We start from the raw sequence: 15,152 nt of genomic DNA, 5'->3' as shown, positions 1-15,152 counted from the left end.
CACACGCACGCCGCCACCTTGGCCTTGGCCTCCAGCAGGACTTGAAGCCCGACTGTCACTGAGGAGGCCCCGCCCTGCACAGTTCACAGATCCTCGTTCTCCAAAGTACAGTGTTCCTTCCCTCAGAATGAAACGAGAAACTGTTCCAAATTGGTTTTTAAAGGATTGAAGATTTTCTTCCTTGGCCATACAACAGCCTCAAAGACAATACTCTCACAGTAAGAATACAATTTTGCGAGGAGACTCGAGGGCCCCTAGTGCCGGACACGCCGTCACAGGAAACGAGGTCCCCACGCGGCCCTCACAGCACCAGCGCCGCTCCACGCCCAGCACCCAGGCCCGAGGAGGGGGAGGCCATCACCCCGCGGCACCAGGAGCCTAGGCTGGCAGGGGTGCGGGGCTGGGCCCCTGGCCGACTCTTTGCCCCGCGTGGCCTGTGGGCTGCAGGGAGGAGCCCAGATTTACTCTGAGAGCCAGGGGCCCCCCGGGGGCTGTAGGCAGGAGTGAGGCCCGAGTCACCTTCATTCAGACGGTCTGGTCCACGTGTGACAACGGACCCTGGGGAGGTGAGACCGGTAGAGGGTAGGCTGGGAGATGGTGACAGATGACAGGGCTGTTCTCAGGGGCCCAAGACCCAGCACAGCTGAAAACTTTTCGTCTAGAAGGTTCTCTCTACATTTGTTTTAGGCTATCAACCCCCAGATAAAGGCAGGGTTAGAAATGAAGGACACGGCTGGGGGGTGGTCAGCAGACAGAGGCCCAAAGGCCGTGCCCTGAGCAGGGAGGGGATGCGGACTCACCCACTTGCGGTGGGTGCAGCAAACTCGAAGTCCAGAGAATGACCAGGCCGGCCTCCCGCGGCCCCACTCCCCACCCCCACTCACCCGCTGCCCCTCAGCCCCAGGCAGCCCGGGCATCACTGGGCCCGCACCGCAGCTCCTGCCCCTCCCCTCCAGCCCCCGGGGGCTTCTCTGAGCAGGAGAGCTGTAGGGTCCCTGCCGCAGCCTCCCTGCCCCCTTTGAGCCCTGTTTGCACAGAGGATACGCTGCCCTCTAGACTTCATCTTCTCTTCTTCCTTCTCTCGTCCAGCGAGACCGTGGGTTTCGAGACGATGCTCCGCAGGGCCTGGCACACGGCGGCGCTCGATGCAAGAGTGACTGAAGGGCTGAGCGAGTGGAGGGGTGGACGGTGGTCCCCGCTGGCCTGCGAGGCACAGCTCAGACAGGCTGGAAACCTGCTCTTTCAGTCCAGGGCTCAGACGCGCCAACAGACACAGGAACAGCCGCCCAGGGAGACCGCGGAATCCTCAACGGCTTCACACCATAACTCTTAACTGCTCTGGCTTTGAGGATTTGGAAGAAATAAAAGCAACAGAGGACAGCTCTGAGTTCCTCTGAGGAGGCCGGGCAGAGGAGGTGAGGCCAGAGCTAGCCGCTCTTTCTCCCTTTGCAGTAACTGGCGGAGTCGAGGCGGCTGCAGAAGGTGGCGCCCCGAGCACACGCTGGTCTCAGAAGGGTCCGGGTCACCAGCGACTCACAGCCTCCTTCCAAACAGAAGTGCTAATCAAAGGTAACAGGAGAGACACCACGACGGAGGCCCAGACAGTTAATCTGGGAAGTAATTCGTGGTCAAGTCTTAGAACTACTGGGGAAGCGGCGGCTGGCACTGCAGGGCCATCTCCCCACAAATGCTCTCTGCTCTGGCGGGAAGGCACCCGGAGGCCCCGTGACCCTTTCCAGCTGCGCCATCAGACTCGCTGTTCCTTCCGCACTGAACACAGGCCTGAACCTCAGCCAAGGCATACTCTGCGGTCACCTTATAAACACCCAGAGCCGAATCTCTCCACGGCTAAGTGTGCTTCTTTCACCTTCACCAAGGAGGCCCCCCCAAGGGGCAGGTGGAATCCTGCAAAACAAGCCTCTCCCCCAACTTATTTCTTAGACACGGGTCCACCAGACCCACTGCGTCTGACTCGGGGCTGGGCCCGGAGCTTTCCAGGGGACTCTGACGCTCACTGAAGTTTCTGAGTCGCTGGCCTGGATGACTCGGTAGGGAAGGTAGGGATGTGGATTCCCAGGAGGGAAGCTGAGTGAAGGCACCTGTCGAAGCCACGGCCGAGGGCAGGGCAGGAGGGTGGGGAGGTCCAGGCAGCCTGCAGGGACATGGAGGCCTGAGGAACCTGTGTCCCCGACCAGGATGAGGATGAGTGGACGGCGGGTGAGGACACAGAGGTTCTGAGTCAAAAAGCGTCCAGTGGAGGGAGCTCAAGTTGGCTGAAAAAAAATCCCATCCTGCACGTACTTGGTTTTCAGGGTTATTATTGCCCATGTGAGTGACACGTGATGGGAAGGAAAGAAAGCAGCTGGAGCCTGGGCAGAAACGGTCAGACAGAGCCAGCTGGCTGCTGTTCCCCCGGCTGGGCGAACCGAGGCCCCAGGAGAGGCTTGGGCTCAGCGGGCAGCCAGGCCTGGCTCCTTCCAACATCGCCTGCACTTCAGCCGCAGGTTGAGACACTGTCATGCCTGCTTATCTACTGAAGATGGAAGTCATCTCTGCTTTTTTCTGGGCCCACCTGCAGCTGGATTTCCAGGCTGTGGGCAGGGCTACCACACAGAAGCTCCTGGGGAGGCTGCAGGGGCCGGTTTCACAAGGCCTTGCTAAGTCCCACCATGTGCTTCCAAGAAGACAGGCTGAAGGTGTCCCAGCTGAGACCTCAGAAATGGCTGACGGCTTAGCCCTTACACTTTGACCACTTCTGTGAAACACTGGCCCACAACTCGACAACACTACACAAACCCACTAACTGCCTACTATGTGCAACCACTATGCCAGAACCCAGAAGGGAAAAGAATTGCTACTAGTCTGGCCTCAAAGTGGCTACTTATGTAGTTATGAAGACAGAGACGATGACAGGAAAACTGAGACGTTACATGTCACTCTGTGTACAGTACATTACAAGATATTAACTTCACAAATTGTTCAAAAAACACTAAAGGGGACTTCCCTGGTGGCGCAGTGGTTGGGAGTTCGCCTGCCAATGCAGGGGATGCGGATTCGTGCCCCGGTCCGGGAGGATCCCACATGCCGCGGAGTGGCTGGGCCCGTGAGCCATGGCCACTGGGCCTGCGCGTCCGGAGCCTGTGCTCCGCAACGGGAGAGGCCACAGCGGTGAGAGGCCCGCGTACCACACACACACACACAAAAACCACTAAAGGAGGGAGTGATCAGGGAGAGCTGGTCCCTATGCACCTACCTATCTCCGTGGAGGAAAGTCCCAATGACCACACCCCAGCACCCAGATCATGCTTTGGGGTGCAGACCCGGATCCCAGCGGGGCCACCCAAAGGACACTGAAGTCCTGCCCCCCAGGAGCCCCACGGCTCCTCCCCTCCGTCGCCTCCCGTGCTGAGCCTGCCCTCTGGTGACTGGGCGTCGCCTGTTGGGTGAAGCGCATTAAGTCTTCATAAAGGCACAGTCAGCACCCGGACACAGAAACGCGGGCAGGACTCATATTCAGGTCCGGCGGGATGCCCCTGCCCCCAGATGCCCACTGACGTAGAAGCTCGTGAGAAATAGGTCGTGCAAACGGAAAAACAAAACGGAGCTTCAGGCAAGATCACATCTCCCCCACGTTCTGTGGCAGGAAGCCCTGAGTGGCGTCTCTCCTGTTTCCTTCCTGGGGTTTTGTCGGGTCACCTCTGATATGGCAGAATCAGGGTGTCCTGAGAGTTAGGATCTGGGTGAAGAAGCAGGGGTCACACCTGCTTGGAAGAAATGGAGGAGCCGCCAGCCCACGCCACCCCCATTGGCCCACCCAGAGCACTGGTCGCAGGACAGTGTTTGGACCTGGTTGTAACCCGTCTCCACAGAGGATGAGGGCCTCAAAGACTTCCACCCAGTCCTCACGTCTCTGATGAAAGCTGACTGTTTACTCTGGGCCCTGGGCTGGGGAGACTCAGCATGGGAGAGCCATAGCTGACCTACTGCTTTCCCGTTCTGTCAGAAGTACCTCTTGCATCCTAATTTTATCCTTATTTGTCCCCCCCCACCCAGTTTTACCGAGGTATAACTGACATATAACCTTGTATTAGTTTAAAGGGTACAACATAATGGTGTGTCACCCTTATTTCAAAATTCTAAACCACTGCAGGTTAACAAGAAGGAATAACAAGGATCATTTTTACCCTCTCACCTGAAATGCTAAAACCAAATTTATGGAACAGTTTTCAGACACGGGACATCAGATAGCTCAGCAGTGAAGAAGCTCATAAACCACAGGACATGGAGTAGAGGACGCAGCTTCGCAAGTGGGGATGGGGATAATCAGCCCCACGTTAGAGGCGCCCTAGTCCTGCCTGTCAAAGGGTAAGACGGAGGCACGAAAGCATCACACTGTTTCTGTATAACTTACATCCCAGGACAAGGCTTGCAAATATTTGTAGGAATACAAAAACATCCAGCACTGGAAAAGCCAAAATTCACACCACTGGCATCCAGTTAAAGATACCAGGCAGGCAGAGAAGCAGGAAACTGCAGCCCCTACGTCGACGGTATAGATACTCACAGAGGCGAAAGGTCGGCCAGTGGAGCAGAACCAGAAACAGCCCGGAACACAGAGCCCGCAGAGAAGCACGACGCAACATCCCGAGCACCCCGCGTCCGAGAGGCAGGGCAGCGTGCATGTCAGGAGACACAGCGGGGGCACGAGGAAAACGCCCTCCACCTTCCGGAGACGAGCCCCGGACACCCAGCCCAGCCGTCCGCGTCACAGAGGACCCGTCCACCTGTCCGTCTTCCGTGCGCTTCCCGCCTGCTGCCCCCGCCGAGGCCGTTTCCGCCTCCTTCCACATAGGTGGGGATGGAGCAGCCTGCGCCAAACCAACCCTCCACGGGGAAGAACACGGAGGCTTCAACAGGTTCCAGGGCCGGGCCACGAGAGAGGCCACGGGACGGGGGAGCTGTGGGAACGGCTGCAGCCACGTGAATCCACCTCGAGCCTCACAGCGAAATGACCACCCGTGGCTGCAAGTCGCTGGTTCTGAACCGTGTCCAGGTGAACTGGTATCGCCGCCTTGTCCGGCATGGGCCTGGGGGTCTGTGTGGCTGCCCAACGAGGGTCCCGTCTCCGTGTCTCCCTCTGGAGAGCCTGCCTGGTTGCACACCCTCGCTAACTCCTAACAGCCTGACGGTCACACGACCATCCCTGTGTCGGCGCCAGGACCACTTCAGAGAAGTCGGCAGAGTTGGTTGTTTGCAGGCGGTACAGAATGATGAGAAGAAAGGAAAGGAAAGAAACGTAGCTAGAAGAGGGTCTTCATCCCAGAGAGCCCCTCTGCTCGGAGCTGCGGCCCCCGCTCGCGGGGCTGCTGAGAGCGTGCGGAACGGCCAGCTGGCCCCTCGGCTGCTCTGAGGGCCTCCCACCTCCTCAGAGGCCTCGGTCCCCTGAGAAGTGCCACACGCAGATGCCAGTGGCCGCAAACCATCACCCTCTGGGCGTGTGGCGCTGGACCACCACTCGGGGCTGTGCCTGGTACCTCACGGGGTCCTCCTGGTGTGCTTTTGGACGTGGCACCGTCCATACTTGCAGAGGGAGAAACTCGGTGCTGACGCATCACACAGCTCAACGAAGCTCAGGCGGCCTGCAGGTCCAGTCAGGCCAGGAGCAGCATCTTTCCAATCCCCGGGCCCGCATCCCCCAGTGGGAGCAGGAAGTTAGAACCCCACTCCCCTCTCCCACTGCCCACGCTGGGCATGACACATGGGGTTTCTCGTCCAGGAGCTGCGCCCCCTCAACCAGGGACACCCCTGCAGGTCTATCCACCCGCATCCCAACTAGAACGTAGGGTCTGTGGAGGCGCCGAAGCCGAGTCAGGGCTTGGGCCTCCCGCGTCCATCTGCTTCTCCCCTGAGCTTGGGCGTGGACCTTCCACTAGAAGCCGCAGACCCTCCCCAGCCTCCTCCCTGGAAACGTTCTGCCTGCCCCCCGGCCTGAGCTGAAACACCAAGACAACGGTGAAGAAATAACCAGCAGTTACTGGGGGTGTGGGGGCGGGGGGCGAACCCAATGCATGAGGGGCAGCTCCAGGCTCTGGGCCTTTGAAACAATACAGACAACTTCAGTGCTGCGTGTTCCCAGAGAAGTTGGCAGCTTCGATACCATATTTAGAGATGGAGGCTCAGAATAATATGCTCTCTTCGTAAATAAAGTCACAAGGAGACGGCGGTGCTACAGGTGCAAGAAGGGCCAAGTTCAACACGGTAATTAGCTGAGGCTTCGACAACATCCGCCCTAATTTCCGCACTGAAGACAAGGCCTCGCAAACGGGAAGCAGCTGCCGTTAGCAACCGTACCATTTTGGGCATTACATCCATCCGGCTAAATCAGGTTTCAGTTTTTGCTTCCATCAACTCCCAGCATCTGTAAATAGCATCACTTCAACAGTCTGCCCTCGCACGTCAACACCATCAGCCGAGGTCGTGGGACCCACCAACAGACAGAGGCCTGGATCTGGTTCCCCAAGGTCAGAACTCTCTGGACACGCACTGGCCCTGGGATGAGGCTGCCTCGCTTTCCGGGGCTCGCCCATCCTCCCCCATCTCTGTGTCTGGAAACCGGTGCCTGCAGGTGCGGCAGGGCTAGGAGGCCGGAAGGATGCTGACCCCTGACGTGTGGTGCAGTAAAAGGGGAGGGAGCAGGAGCCAGAGAACAAACCCTCCAGGTGAGTGCGTGGCTCCAGCCGTAGGACACAGGCTCTCAGCAGATGCCACTAGGATGCATCCATCCAGCTAGTGGAGGGGTTGGGGGGGCTGGCTCTGGTGGCAGGAGGGAGACAGGATTCCCGTAGCACCACTCGGAGACACCCCACCCCCACCCTCCAGCCCCTCCCACTCCTGGGCCGGGGCTCTGTCCCATCACTGCCCGCAGCCCCTCCTCTGGGCTCCTCCCAGCCACCACTGCGCCCGCTCCGGGCCACGGAGCCATGCCGCGTACCAGGCCTCTGGCAGGTCCACAACTGGCCGACCCCGACCCCGCCCAGCGCCCGCTTCCTCCCTTGGCTCCTGCCCCTCGCACGCCTCAACACCGCCCCCCCCCCAGGCCCCTCCCCGGTGAGTCCCCCGAGTCACCTCCTACGCAGTCTTGAACCCTGTGGTTCTCCACAAATAACCATCTGCCAAGAGGCTGAGATGAGGACAGCTGGGCACAGACCGTCAACACCCTGTCCCCCGCACCTCCAGAATCCCCCTTGTCTCCTCTTCCCTCCAAGGGTGGGCCCTCCTCCAAGACCCTCCCCTCCCAGCCCAGCTCCTCCCTGAGGGCAGCTTAGGCTCAGCCCCTCCCTCCCTGGGCCTGGGCTATCCAGACAGAGCTCCAGCTGCACCCGCCGCCCGCGCGGTGTGGAGGTAGCAAGCCCCACCCAGGTCCTCAGTGCCCAGGGATGCACAGGCCGCCCGCCTGATGGGCCTGGCCCATCAGAGCAGCCTCCACTGCGTTTCGGCCCTAGGCCTCCAGGGTCAGCCAGGGTCACCACGAGGCTCCTCACCCCTACTCAGAGCTTCCCCCCTCTTTGCACCTCTTTTTCCAGATGCTCCCGGCCCCAGACGGCTCCCTGGGGTCAGCTCTTCTCAGTAGGGGGCTGGGCTCCCCGGGGAAGCTGCCAGGATGCACTGGCCCTCGTGCTGAGGCCGGGGCAGCCCCATCTCTCCAGGTGCCCATTACAGTAACTGGTCACAAGGACACGGGCAGCCGAGCCAGCTGGCCTCCAGGAGCCCAGAGCACAAAACGAGGAAACACGCCGACATGTCCAAGTTCAATACAGGTGACACCAGACATACAAAGAGGGGGAGAATTCCCACCCAGAAGGCCCCAGCCGGCAGGAGAGCTGATGGCTTCGCAGGCTCGGCCCTCTGGGCCTCCCTCCACCAGCCATCACCCACCTGTCCTTGTGGGCAGGGGGCGGGCTCACCCACCCAGTGAGGCTCAAATGTGCACCCGCTCTGGGAGAGCCGGAATGGAGGCGTGCTCAGGCTCTGTGGACGGACCGGCAGACAAATCATGGTCCCTACACCTGGGGGCCCTGAGCGAGCATGGTAGGGACTGGAGGAAGCCCTTACCCCAGGGTCAACCCAGGGGTCTCCTCCAGAAGGCATGGGGGCTCCGGCCACAGTGAGGCTGGGAAGTGAAACAAAGTGTCCTCAGAAGGAGGGAGCCCCGGCCAAGCTCACCACGCGAGGTGGGGCCTCAGGGGAGTGAGCTGTGGAGGGCAGAGCCCAGGGGAGGCGCAGGGCGGGCGCCAGGAGAGTCTGATGAAAGAGGTCTGGCGACCGCATCCTCCCTCTGCTTCCAGGCAGCCCGCCTGGGTTCACCCCACTGAAGGCCATGCGGTTTCCTCTTTAGAGTGTGCGGTTTCCTCTTTAGAGTGAGCTAGTCTGACAGCTCTCCTGCCTCAGTCTGTACCTCCAAGTCCCCAGAGCCCCGGCTCTGCACAATCCCTGCGTTCTGCAAATCCAAAACCTGGCCGCTAGCCACTTGTCTGGCTGCTGTCACTCTCACAGTCATTTATTAAGCACCTGCCACGTGCAGTCACTTTGCCAAGCATGAGGGACATTAAGAACGAACACGGGGACCAGGGTCTGAGTGGGAGCCAGTGAAGAGGCTAAGAAAGGACAGGAAGGGGGCTCCGCATGGCTCATTAGGTGAGCAGGAATGCAGGGCTCCCGGCACAGAGACCCCGAGCCTGGAGGGGAGTGGGGAGGCCTGGGTAGCTGGGGTCTCGGTGCAGGGACAGGGACATGGGGGCTCGCGGCACTACACCCTCGAGGCAGCGGAGCCCGGGCTGAGGAAAGGAGGCAGCACAGGGAGGATGAGAGAAACAGAGCTTCCATTACAGTAAGGACACACGCGTGTCAGGGAGTGGGTGTCTGGGCAGGAATTATTCTAAAGAGACACCAGGATAGGGTCTGAGGACCCCCAACCTGCACCCATTCCTGCAGTTGTCCCGTCTACCCTTGGGAGGCAGATCCCACCCACGTGCCAAAGGCTCCGGCCCAGTGTCCCCATCCTGCACCTGCACCTCCGATCTGGCTAACACCCACTCAGACATTTCCCAGGCAGCTGGGTGCTTCCTTTCCTCATCTGCCCTCTTTCGCACAGCGTCTTGGGTGTTTGGGGGACAGGTCATCCTCCCGTTCGGCTGACGAGTAGTGAAGCTCCACGCACGGGGCCCTGGGGGCTGGCGCCTGACCCCAGGCCCTCGAGGCCCAGAGCACGGAAGGGAGGCCCTGCTACGTGTGGGGTTTGTCCTCCGAGGACAGGAGTGACCTGGCCCACTCCGCTATATCCTGAGCGACACCCGATGAGCGGCAGGTGTCCGTGGGCTATGCATTGGTCCCACCGTAGAGATGGCTGCTGGACGGTGCCTGTCCTTGGAACCAAGGGGAATGAAGGACAGGAGGTGGGTTCCAGGACGCAGGAGGAGGAGCTGGGAAGGCAACGAGGAAAGGTCTGGGCCAGGGTCGCGCCGACGGACGAGTGGCCCTCTCCCAGAACCAGCGGTCCAGGCCCCGCTGTGGATGCAGCCAGCAGCTGAGGAGAGTGTGGGTGAGAGGAGAGCCTCTACACTGCGTCAGACATACGGATGCTTCTGGAGACTGGATATCCCCTCAGAAAACAGCACGAGGCCAGGCCAGCTCTGAGAGGTTTAACCGCTTGTCCCCCAGCCCACTCAGCGAGCCCCAGGAAAGAGCCTGCCTGGGATGGGAGCGGGTGCCGCATCCCCAGAGCAAAGGTCACTCCGGAAAGGTCCTCCTTGGGCAGCTGTCACGACTGGACTGCATGCAGGGCCCCAGCAGCCTCCCCCCACGACCTCCAAACCACAGCTGCAGGGCTGGAGAAGGCTCCCTGTAATTCAGTCCTGTGAGGGCGTGATTTAAGACAGGGCAACACCCAGGGGGATGACCGCCACCCCAAACTGCCGTTCACCGACACAGGCCCCGCTCCCTCCCGGCCCAGGCCCCAACCTGCAAAGACCCCAGATCCACCCTGTGGCCTCAGATGCCTGCTCATCGCCCAGAGGAAGATGGTCTGAACTCTATCACCCACGCGCGATGCCCTCGAGGCCACGTGAGGGTAAGCGTCAGCTCAATGCTTCAAAAGGGAGTGGGTACACAAACAGCAAATCAGCCTCGGGAGACACCTGGCCAGGGCCTCCTTCTTCGGTGCCTGCTGAGGTCCTGGGGTCTGTGGCTATTGCCAGGGCCCCTGGGGCAATGGTGCTGGGCCCGGCGCTGTGCCCGGGGAGGTGTGGGACAGGAGCGAGGGCCCTGCTCTGCCTCGGCCCCTGGAGGAGAGCCCAGCCCCCGGCTCAGGGAACCTGGGGGGGCAGGAGGCTGTGATCAGAGCAGAGCAACTGGGAGGGCGGTGGGCACACAGGAGCCCCTACGCCCTTGCTCTGAAGGACCGTCTCCAGGGCCCAGCAGTCGAGCCCCAAGGGCACTGACTGCCGGTTGGCTGAGAGTCTGAGCCACATGAGCCTCAGGAGGCCCTGCTGACTGGTTTCCAGCCCCGAGCCCACACTCTCGGCCTCTGGGATGATGCCCGAGTCCCTTCCAGAGCAGGGGTGCCAGTGCGCCGGGCTCGGCCTCCCGCAGGGGCACCATTACCTGCCTCAGGTTTCCTACAAAATTTTTTCTTAGCTTCTGAAACTGCATTTTAAAGAGAAGTGCAAAAATGTTAGCTACATCACTTCACAGCTGCACCAGCCCACCAGCACCTCCCAGATCAAGCCTCGAAGCCTCTCCACAGCCGGGGCCTCCCTCTCGCTTCTCTGCTCTGTCTCCCCAGGGCACCCCCTTCCATCAGCCGCGGGTGAGGGGGGAGTTCTGCTGCTCCTGAACTTCCTAAAAGGGAAAGTCTTCAGTGCACTCTCTTTTCCACCTTGTTTCTTTAAAAATGTGTCCGTGAGCTGCATCCATGCTTTTAAACGTCCGTCCTTTCACCTTCTCTGGCTCCCCTTGGGAAGTCCCAGATCCGCGACTCGGCTGAGCTGACTCCGTTTTGGGGCATTGTCACAGGCCCCTGGGACCTTTCTGTGAGTGGCTCCGTGAGAGTCTGCCTTGGAAGAGGTTCCACTGGCCAAAGATGCCGGGGGGGACAGACTCTCCACGTGTGGACAGCACTGTGGGGGTTGCACGCGTCAAGTTCTTGGGTCTGAAGCAGCAGATGCAGAGACCACCTCCCAGAGTTGGAGCAAATGCACAAGTGAGGCCGGAGGTGCTGTGGGCTGTGGTCCTTGCCGGGGGTGGGGGCAGAGAGCAGAGCGTGTGTGCGCACGTGTGTGCACGAATGTGCCCCTCGCAAGTGTACCAGAGAGGGGAGTGTGTGTGCGGACTTACTGTTGGGGAGGGTCTGAGAGTCACTCGGGGAGCTGCTGCTTCAGAGTACACATAAGAACCGCGGTTCCGGACATGCAGGGGAAGGGGAGGAAAGGGCCGGAGATGAGGCTGGAAAAGCAGGGGCTAATCAGCGCCGCCCACCCCAGCCAGCGGCCTTCATCTGGCAGGTACCGGAATCCACTGGCCCACAGGGCTCAGCAGGGGCAAAGCTGGCCATGTCCCCTGCATCGTGTGTGGCCCGCCCTGGGCTGGGGCAGCACAGGCTCTGAGCGTGGACGCTGGGGGGAGGGAGTAGGGCCCAGCTGAGAGCCGTCAGCCTGGGATCGAACCGGCTCTGGGCCCCTGCGGAGTCGGGGGTGGCCCTGCACACAAGGGATGCGAGAGGCCAGATGAGGACTCCTCAGGAGGGTTCGGGGCCCACGCCCCATGAGCACTGGCTGAAAGGACCCCTGGGGGTAATGCAGTGCGCACAGGCGCAGCGTGGGGTTAGCCTGGGGACGTGCGCGTGCGGACGTGTGCTGACAGCAAACACACACACCGCCCATAGCGACCAGGGGCTGAAAGATCAAAGGCTCTGAACGCTCCTCGCTTGGCCACCGCCCGTAACTTACTCACTGGAAACCCAGAGCATCTTGGTCACAGAAAAGAGGCAGGAAGCCAACCAGCCTCAAACGAGCCCGGGCACGCTCCACTCCAGGGCTGGAGCTGACGAGCCGCCCCAAACCCCAAGTCCGGGGAGCCTCACTGTTCCCTTCAGTGGTTGGCAGTGTCCCCGGGGAAGCTGCTTCCTGTGGTGAGCTCTTCTCCCCGGGGTTCTGGGGGCAAGCCCAGCAGAACCTGGAGGGTCTCGAAGAAATGGGGCCGGGCCCAGGTTTCCCGTGAGAAGTAGGGAGCCCTGCCTCATTGCCCACGTGGCAAGATGATGGGCTGGGACGGACCACTCCCAAGAGGCGGAGGCACTTCTCACAGCCTCAGGGTTGAATAAAACCCACAAGTTGTCCCCATCTGAACTCCGATTACTGTGGGGTAACCTTCTTCCCTTGAGGAGAGGTCATCTCTGGTCTGGTAAAGCAAACAACAAAGGGCAAGAGAGGGCGTGGGTCTGGGAGCCTGGCCTCACCTCCACGTGCAGGAGGGGTGAGCCTGGGAGCCTGGCCTCACCTCCACGTACAGGAGGGGTGAGCCTGGGAGCGGGGCCTCACCTCCACATGCAGGAGGGGTGAGCCTGGGAGCGGGGCCTCACCTCCCTGTGCAGGAGGGTTGGGTCTGGGAGCCTGGCCTCACCTCCACATGCAGGAGGGGTGAGCCTGGGAGCCTGGCCTCACCTGCACGTGCAGGAGGGGTGAGTGTGGGAGCACGGCCTCACCTCCACATGCAGGAGGGGTGAGCCTGGGAGCGGGGCCTCACCTCCACGTGCAGGAGGGGTGAGTCTGGGGGCCTGGCCCTCACCTCCACGTGCAGGAGGGGTGAGTCTGGGGGCCTGGCCCTCACCTCCACGTGCAGGAGGGGTGAGTCTGGGGGCCTGGCCCTCACCTCCACGTGCAGGAGGGGTGAGTCTGGGGGCCTGGCCCTCACCTCCACGTGCAGGAGGGGTGAGTCTGGGGGCCTGGCCCTCACCTCCACGTGCAGGAGGGGTGAGTCTGGGGGCCTGGCCCTCACCTCCACGTGCAGGAGGGGTGAGTCTGGGGGCCTGGCCCTCACCTCCACGTGCAGGAGGGGTGAGTCTGGGGGCCTGGCCCTCACCTCCACGTGCAGGAGGGGTGAGTCTGGGGGCCTGGCCCTCACCTCCACGTGCAGGAGGGGTGAGTCTGGGGGCCTGGCCCTCACCTCCACGTGCAGGAGGGGTGAGTCTGGGGGCCTGGCCCTCACCTCCACGTGCAGGAGGGGTGAGTCTGGGGGCCTGGCCCTCACCTCCACGTGCAGGAGGGGTGAGTCTGGGGGCCTGGCCCTCACCTCCACGTGCAGGAGGGGTGAGTCTGGGGGCCTGGCCCTCACCTCCACGTGCAGGAGGGGTGAGTCTGGGGGCCTGGCCCTCACCTCCACGTGCAGGAGGGGTGAGTCTGGGGGCCTGGCCCTCACCTCCACGTGCAGGAGGGGTGAGTCTGGGGGCCTGGCCCTCACCTCCACGTGCAGGAGGGGTGAGTCTGGGGGCCTGGCCCTCACCTCCACGTGCAGGAGGGGTGGGGCTGGGAGCCTGGCCTCACCTCCACGTGCAGGAGGGGTGAGTCTGGGGGCCTTGGCCTCACCTCCACGTGCAGGAGGGGTGAGCCTGGGAGCCTGGCCTCACCTCCACGTGCAGGAGGGGTGGGTCTGGGAGCCTGGCCTCACCTCCACGTGCAGGAGGGGTGAGCCTGGGAGCCTGGCCTCACCTCCACGTACAGGAGGGGTAAGCCTGGGAGCGGGGCCTCACCTCCCTGTGCAGGAGGGGTGAGTGTGGGAGCTCGGCCTCACCTCCACATGCAGGAGGGGTGGGTCTGGGGGCCTGGCCTCACCTCCCTGTGCAGGAGGGGTGAGTGTGGGAGCACGGCCTCACCTCCACGTGCAGGAGGGGTGGGTCTGGGAGCCTGGCCTCACCTCCCTGTGCAGGAGGGGTGAGTGTGGGAGCACGGCCTCACCTCCACGTGCAGGAGGGGTGGGTCTGGGAGCCTGGCCTCACCTCCCTGTGCAGGAGGGGTGAGTGTGGGAGCACGGCCTCACCTCCACATGCAGGAGGGGTGGGTCTGGGAGCCTGGCCTCACCTCCCTGTGCAGGAGGGGTGAGTGTGGGAGCTCGGCCTCACCTCCACGTACAGCAGGGGGAAGATCCCGATCTTGTCTCCCAGCATTCCCTCCGCCCAGTTGTCGTCCACTCTTCTGATTACAGTCAGGACTTCATCCTGGAATCACCCCGTGTAGGCAAAGCACAGGGACACGCACAAAACGGATACAAAAACAGAACCAAGAGACCGGTTAGTGTCACTGCAGCTAAGGAAAGACTCTACGCGATGACTCATTCTGAGATCGGCGTGAAAACCGTCCCTCTCACGTCTTCACCCAGGATCTCTCTTCCTCTCCCATATTGATTTTAGCAGCAAAGAGCCTCCAGTGGAAGTGTGTGGCAATTTACAATCTAGTGAGCACTTTAAAATTCATGTTCCTAATATCTGCTTATAAATAAAATGGTTTTCAACAAATATAAATTCAACTAAGTATAAAACTTTCTATGTTCCTGCCTCCACCGAAGCACAAAAGATGACCCAATCCAACTCCATTTATTTAGAGTCGTGGAAGCTCTGAATAACCCTGATAAATCCTTGTCGTGCCAGGCAGTAGCAAGGACAGAGGCAGAAGGTGGGCAGACGCAGGAGGAAGGAGGGGCGTGAAGCAGGGACACAGGCGTGCGGTGGGGGAGGACTCGCCCGGTGCCCCCGGAGGCGCCACGAGCCGCGGGGACAGATGACAAGGGCGGGGGACAGGCCGAGGAGCGAGGGGACGACCAGGCAGCAGCAAGCGTTGGGGGGCCGCACTGGTGCCACACGGGGTGCAGTGGGACTGTCCACAGGCCGTCTGCCCAACCGCCCTCCACATCCAAACCGCCTGCCTTTGTCCCCCGGGGCCTGCGTGGACACCGGAGGCCTGCCTGGCGCTCAGGAGCTGACAGCCAGAGCAGCCTTGTGGGCCCGGCTGGGTCTGAAAGCACCGCCTGCCTTACCAAGGGGCCTTCGACCCCTTCGTGTGAAGCAGCGATGTGGGGTGTGGGCCCCTGGGGTCAGAGGGACGCTC

The 15,152-nt window shown here is 61.5% G+C and overlaps 1 protein-coding gene across 1 annotated transcript in view; it reads right to left on the bottom strand.

Moving 5' to 3' along the window:
• SH3RF3 (SH3 domain containing ring finger 3) overlaps positions 1 to 15,152 on the bottom strand; it is a 201,272-nt gene that overhangs the window by 73,100 nt on the left and 113,020 nt on the right. Inside the window, exon 4 of the mRNA XM_024757983.1 lies at positions 14,171 to 14,266. Within this exon, the coding sequence (XP_024613751.1) occupies positions 14,171 to 14,266 (96 nt within the window). The remainder of the gene's footprint in view (positions 1 to 14,170; positions 14,267 to 15,152) is intronic.

The sequence above is a fragment of the Neophocaena asiaeorientalis genome, unplaced genomic scaffold, assembly GCF_003031525.2.
Source record: "Neophocaena asiaeorientalis asiaeorientalis breed wild unplaced genomic scaffold, Neophocaena_asiaeorientalis_V1.1 scaffold497, whole genome shotgun sequence".
Classification (NCBI taxonomy): domain Eukaryota; kingdom Metazoa; phylum Chordata; class Mammalia; order Artiodactyla; family Phocoenidae; genus Neophocaena; species Neophocaena asiaeorientalis.
Note: the sequence above shows the minus strand (reverse complement) of the source record. Positions and strands in the feature narration are given on the sequence as shown.